At 29.9% G+C, this 7,683-nt stretch overlaps 1 protein-coding gene across 1 annotated transcript; it reads right to left on the reverse strand.

Annotated features, from left to right (window-relative positions):
- Nucleotides 1-460: 460 nt before the first annotated feature.
- On the reverse strand, nucleotides 461-2,839 carry LOC132714319 (delta-type opioid receptor-like). Its single transcript, XM_060697160.1, has one exon. It carries the CDS (start codon nucleotides 1,695-1,697, stop codon nucleotides 657-659), a length of 1,041 nt encoding a protein of 346 aa, XP_060553143.1. The 5' UTR covers nucleotides 1,698-2,839; the 3' UTR covers nucleotides 461-656.
- Nucleotides 2,840-7,683: the final 4,844 nt, after the last annotated feature.

Below are 7,683 nucleotides of genomic sequence, written 5' to 3' on the forward strand. Positions count from 1 at the left end.
TAAAAAACCCTAATTTTAAAAACCCCAAAATATCAGGCAAAAAAAATTCAAAAGTATTTTTGCATCTTTAGGAAAAAAGTCGATGCCAGCATATGTCATGATAAAAATGTAACATTTAAAGAAATTAAACAGAACCATATTTAAAAAGTGATGATATGACGTCAAGATGTAATGACGTCAAAAAGGAGAATGGGCGACGTTACGCGGCAAAATCAGTAAAACTTAAAAGCGTTAATGAAAAGAAAATGTGTTTGTTTTACATATAATATTGAAATATATTTTATTCGTGAACACCAGCTGTTCTTTTAAGCAACTCGTGAAAATATTGCATCTGGTGTTCACTCAATGTATTATATTTCTATGTATTTCAAACAGTAAATATAACTTATTTTTATCAACTTGCAAATTAATAGAATTACTGCGAATAAAATATCGGGTGGACTGTTTTATAAAGGTTTATATTGTATGTTTAATCCTTTTTATTTATAAGGCTACAACAATAAAATGTAATACTTTAATAACGCTAGTACAATAACAAACGTTTGTTATAAAATGTTTAAAATAAAATTTGATTTTCAATCATTAATAAAAAGCATAATATATTTATTTATTTAACATAATACAATGACAGAAACAATCAACTTATATTTGAGCGATTACTTCAATAATCTTAATTCGTTTAACGAAAGGCCCCTACATTGTCCCCGAATTGGTAACTCCAAATATATTCTGTTTATCTGGTGTGAGGAATTCGATGCATTTAATCTCCTACTCCGTCGACAAACATATTGTTTAAAATACATATACACTATGAGATACAACACGCCTCGTGTGTAGTACAGTGTGGTGGACATCTCATAAAATAACTCGCTGATTTCATCCGGATCACGGCTTCCCTCTTTTATCAATGTCCCCACTTCAAATGGTAAATGACAAACCATGAACACGAGAAATATGAAAAAAATGAATCTCATAATGTAATAATAAGTCTCAAATCTTTGTTTTATTGTGCCATGCTGCTTTCTAAGAATAACACAAAATTCAATGAACAATACTGCACACGGTATGCCAAATAGCATCAAAAAGTCTAACGATAAGAATATTTTTCGTAATGCTTCGAACCTATGCGAGAAGAAACACTTCTTTCCGTAGAGAATTGTCGCAGAATTCATCATGTATTCGATATATGTTACTTTGTCATAATCATATATGGTATAGAAAACAACGGTCCAAACATTATATGCTGATGAGAAAAACCAAACCAGACTAATAAAGAACAAACATCTTCCAGCTGTTATGAATCGTGATGGATGCAAAATATTCAATATTTTTTCCGTTGTAAGTAATATTACTGTGTACGAAACGGCTGTTCTTGAAATACAAAGGGCATAGAAATATCCTTTACATAAGTAGACGGACATGTCTCGGTCCAAAGCCAACATTGCGTTGTATGGAATTGCCGCTGCACAACAAATGGTATCAGCCATTGCCAACGAAAAAACAAAAACGTTTGTAGTTCTGCCCAGTAATCTTCGTTGACATATAAGTATCAGCACCCCGATGTTGCCACAAAGATTTAACGCACAAATTACTATATTAGCAATAAATAATGAATACTGATAGCCTTTTAATCCTTTTTCGCCATCTGCACTGATGTTTGAGGACGTTACATTTACACTAAGGGAAGAATTATTCATGTTTGAAATAACAGGCGCATTAAAGCTGATCCGTGGCTTTTGTCTGGTATGCGCATTGTCATGTATATGTTAATTTTGACCTACTGTCCGTCCCTCCTTTGAGGCGTCAACATTGTACGATATTTGACATCTGAAAGGCAGACAAATATAATCATGCATAATCCAACATTATAGATGTTCAATACTCACTTCCGCTCTCTTTCATCCCGAAACATGATAGTCTCATTTTTTAAGAAATCAAACTTTGCACACTGTGTTACTACATTTGATATTTTTTATCAGTTATGATTGCTATATCGAAAAGAAGCGTTCATTTACTTTGTTTCGTTCAATTTCCGTTTGAATCAACATTATAATATCTTCATATTGTTTGCATTTTTATGTTATTATGATTGTGCCAGTAGTTTCGTCCCCTTTTGAAAATAATTATTACTCCAAACTCCTCTAAGACATGCTCCAGTTTTGGCTTTATAAAATTGTATCTTTCTTTTTCTGTAATACATTTAGAGTAAACATCGTACTTTGGAAAAGAAAATAATTAAAAAAAGCATGTAATACCTGGATACCTTATATCTTCAATTTATATAATTCATCATGTTAATAAAAATTTTAAGTGTTCCAATCAAGATTTAATATATTATCCAAAACAATTTTGCTGATTAAATCAATGGCACTGCATCACATAAATGTAATAAATATAACCGAATACAAATTCAAATCACAATATTACATATTTACACATGTTAAAAGTTGATTGGTTTTATTGAAATAAATACATTTCATGTTCTAAAATCCATCCACACAAACTAACGCTAGATTTCTGTTAATATTCCATTTTATATTTAACATTTCCAAGAGTGGAGGCGCTTTTCAAAATTAAATTCAATGTGTAATTTTTGTCACTCACAGATTACAATGTTAATCCTATTTCGTGCGGTATATTTAACATCGGCTTTACAAATACTAGAATTACTGCATTTATCCTTCATGCATGCCCAGTTACTTCAATGAGAAAATATAAGATACGTTCAGCATTGTAATCACGTCAGCCGATATTTCCAATTATAGTTCTCTGCTCCAAAATCTATCAGGCTAATAATGGATTTTTAATCCAAAGTATTTCGCCTCCTCTGACAGGATGAAATTGGACAATATTCTGCTAGAGAGCAGTATATATTTCTCGCCGGAATTCGTTTGTTCAACATGTCTATAGCAAGTATACTCTATCGTTTTTCCCCTCGCATGTCATTATATGTTAAAGCCATTTGTACATTGACTGACAGATACAGCGTTTCGCTACAAATGTTTCATTATATTATTATGATAACTACAAGACAAATATATATATATTTGCTTTGCTGCTTGCTTAATAATTACAAAACAATACAGTAAGTTACTGTTAAAAAATCGATGAAATATATAATATAAAATGCTATAAAATATTATAAAAAGCGACTTAACTGTCCTTTTGCGACACGGCATTTGTTCTATTATTAATGTCTCTCATTAGGCACAGATGTTTAGTTCTACAATTTCGCAATTCAATACTAATTCGTTCTTTCAAGTGTCCAAGATGTGAGAAATCAAACGTTTTTTGTCAGAATGCGGGAATAGAAATTGCTCTTGATTTGAGTTATATTTGAAGAGAGTACATTGAACGTGTATAATGTGTGTGCTGATTTAACCAATGATTGTAACTAACAGCCTTATCAGTGTCACACCATGTCTCCAGGAACATTTATTTCAAGAAGCAGACCCGAAGATTGTTTCAAATGGTTTTGATACAAAAATAATTTAAGCATATATAATTAATTAAAATATATTCATACTGAATCTCAGACCAATAAAATGCAAAGATATATTACTTTTATAACAGTAAATTCCTTAAAAACCTTACTCTGACCAGAAGTCTGACTTTCAGAGGATGTCGGTTTTCAGAGGTTTCATAAATGGCTATATATTTGTTTATTATTGTTTTTACAAATACATTGTTTTGTTATGATTGTCTTTTATATGAATCCTGCATGCTATAGCTCAGTTCTCCTACCACTAATTCAAGCAGTACATTAATATCCTTATCGTCACAATCAATTAGACTTAACATTGATTTCAGCACTTTTGATTGTTGAAAATTGAGTACCTCTCAAGCCGGTGCTAGGGGTTTTGAGAGATGTTGCACTCTTTACTTATCCCTGATGTATAGACTTAATGAAACCCAGTCTGTAATATCCATGTGTTTTTGTTGTGATTCCGAATACCACATCTTTTGACATGTGGCTGGTCCATAAAAACATGCCAAATATATATACTACTTTCATGTTTTCAATGTCCATTGACCAGCATTCATCACAATGTAATTTGTGCAAAGTTCTGTCACATTTGCACTGTCGACATCAAACTTATCAATGATTCCAGGTAATATATCCGGTATTGAGCTTTAAATATTTTATAATAGCCTGATTGGGGAGCTAGATGTGAGACGTTGTGCTTTCATGAAGAAACTTAATGCATACATAACAGAGTCTGTAATCAAATTCATTTTCATACTGAGAAAGGTTGTCGAGCATTAGAAGAATATTTCATCCTTGACGGAAGTTCATTGATCCGAGTTTTAACAATAGTACAAGTCCGTTTTATTATCATTATAACGTTTTATATTCACGAGATATAATATTTGAACCACTAGACACTTTACTTTTATAAATAACGAGTCATAGACTATCTGTTACACAGAGTGAAAATAAATATAACATGCACATTTGATTACGACAATAAAATCTTATGACATATTTGTAATTTATAATCATCAATGGATTGTTACTTAACAATACAGTTACACATTCTTCGCAAATGCAAAAGGAATATTCACCGAAAGGTAGGTAAATGTGATTTTGCTAGCTAACGAGTTGATTTAATATGTGTTCATATCGTGTGTATATGTGTTAATTTTGCTATGAAATTGTTGATATAATTATTATAAACTATTTGGTATATCCGTTCCTAATTATATTACATGTTTTCTTTTTCTTTACAGAGAAAATAATCGTTTTTCCCAAAGTCAACAATTTTACACATCTAACCCTGTTTACTAGTTGTGGCAATTCCTTCGAGATATTTAATTCATTCGTAAATATTACAATATAAGATTACATCACAAAAAGTATATGAAAAGAGCGATAAAATCGTCTGACGTTTGACATGTGTCGTTTGCTCGCTGTATCTCATTGCTATTCCATTCTTTGTACATTCATTGTTTATTGTCAAGAGAATGTTTACTGTACACGAGATATTTTGATTACCGAAAAATAAGTGCGACACTTAGCATATTGAAACCATTGCGTGAGAAAAACATTAGTTGATGTCCTCATAAACCTCGTATGTACTTGCTTGTTTGTAACCTGAGAGTAGTTCATCTCTCACATAGAATCGTAATATATATCAAGACAATACAAATTATCATGTAGCGTATTGTTAATAGATGGATTTGAAGTAACTTTAAATTATAGGTCGTTATTAAATGAGACTGCAACACATAGGTGTAATCATATTTTTTTAAAATTGATCATTCTTTGTGGTTAATTATTTTATGACAGAATTGTAACTTAGACAAATAACATATAATTTTTTATTTATGTATATACTATGTTTTAACAAATAAAGATGACTTATCTTGTTTATCATAATTATTTTGTTATGTTTATTGTCCTGCTTTGGTAATAAAAACAATCGTCCTGCATGTATAGCACAAATCATGATGACCGATATCAACATGTAGTTTTAAATCTTACATTGAAAGTATACCTTTATTTTGACATTGGCAATGCATTTGTTATATAAGCAGATTTGCATATTTTAACCACAAGAATATTCGATATCATGTCTTTGAATAATATCCATTGAATTTTAAATGTCCATTCAGACCTTTGATTTTATATTACTTCTATTTCTTAAAAGCTTTTTAAAAAAAAATTTGTATCCTGTTACAGATTCAAAAAAGTCACTCATTTGCAATCCAGCTGAACCACAATTTGCATTTAGGAATTGAAGAGATTTTTTTTATTTTAACATTCAATCTGTTTTTAAGTAATTTGTGATACAGCATAACGTTCATTTTACTGATTTACATTCATAAAAGTTTGACACTAATAAATGACAGACTTGTTTTATTTAAGTATTGAGTATTTAAACACAAGCTAGTTAAGTGTTATTTTCATACACCAACGTCATCTGTTCAGCCTTCAAAATGTCGTCATATTACATAAACATATAATATATATGGTTGCAAGTAACAAAAATATGTCTGTTCTTAAACAATTAGAACTGGTATAATCTAGATATGTCAGATTCCAGCTGTGTAGTACTCGTTTACAGCATCCAAAATAAAGTAAAGCATGATGATGTGTTTGAAGGCAAATTCAATGTAAACTATTTTTGAAATACAGCTATAACACTTGTTTTTTTTTTGTTGTTGTTTTTTTAAACATAAAATTATAACATCCCTTTCAAAATGCTTCAAATGTGTCAACCATCCAAAATATAATTATGTCAGTTATGTTCTTTAATGAAATCCATTAATATCTGTCATAATACAGCCAGAAAATAACAAAAGCTAGCACTCTCAACTTGCTATTATCTTTAATTAATCAAACTAAACGGAAGTATGCTATTCAATTTTAGATTTTCGTTGGAAATTCCAAAATTATGCAATTTTAAAATATAAGAAAATTTTCCCTCTTTTTCGAAACGTTTTAGTTTTTAAAATTTTGAAATTTTTTTAAACCCGGGTCGAGATCACTAACTGTAAAACGGGCTAAAAAAATTTTAATTTTCTCCCATTTTTTTTAAAATAGGGAGTAATGGGGCAAATGTTTGTAATAATTGTAATTTTGAGTGCGAATAGTTCAACTAATTCTCTTGTAGAAAGATAAAGTTCAACCTTAAACTATAAAACACAATATTGATAAGTCGACAAAACAAAAAATAAGAAAATAAATGGCGATGTTATAAATATTCATTTGCCTCGGTAGCCATTTTGTCAAGTTTGCAATCGTTTTTCTCGCTTGAAGCAAGAATGCAACCACTTCACGCCCTGTTCTTGTAAATAGACAAACAAACTAGCGTTTTGCCGTTGCTAAAATTGTGTTAATATATACTTTCTATTATTACACGAATATATTTAATCAGATTTCTTTTTTCTTCATCATCCACAGCAGCAGCAGCAGCAGCAACAAAAACAGCAGAAATGAACGCAGCAGCATTAGCAACAACAACAACTGGTGCAGCAGAAGATGAAATTATACCTTTTAAATATTTTATATATTTTTCTGTAAAATCTTCTTAAAAGAAATTTTGTAATTAAACTTCTATCAAAATTGAGAATATGGAATCACTAAAGAACGCCGTATAAATCGAAACTATAAACCCTTCCTAAGTATTCAGTATGTAACCGATTTTAAAATGCATCCGTCAATTTATTTTGCTAACATGAAATTACATGTAGTTTTATCATGAAACGTTTAGACAATTAAACTGTCCGCTTGTATTGTCTTGTGTGATGAAATAAGATGTAACGGTCATTTGTTTACAGATGGTTAAAACATATTATTTATATTGCTTATTTATATTTGTATTACCCACAAGTGTATTATATTTATAAGGTTTTGAACCTGTGCATTTATAAATGAGTACTTATCTTATCTCAATAGGATAATAACCAGAAGCTTTTTACTGATGACTTGAAACAAATAATGAAGCAGTGTGTTCTTAACGGGTATTGCTTACTTATAAAACACTTTTGATTTGTTCTATAAAGATTTTAATGTACTATGCATTATGTGATATAATTAGTGAGATATTATTTGATTATATTTCTAAAAAGGCATATCACAATTACTCTTACACACGCGCAGATAGAAAAAATTATTAATATAATAACATACTTCTAAAATAAAATTATAAAAAGAACAACATTTTTGTTATTATAATT

This window comes from Ruditapes philippinarum, unplaced genomic scaffold (assembly GCF_026571515.1).
Source record: "Ruditapes philippinarum isolate M1 unplaced genomic scaffold, ASM2657151v2 ctg766_1_1_1_1, whole genome shotgun sequence".
Lineage (NCBI taxonomy): Eukaryota > Metazoa > Mollusca > Bivalvia > Venerida > Veneridae > Ruditapes > Ruditapes philippinarum.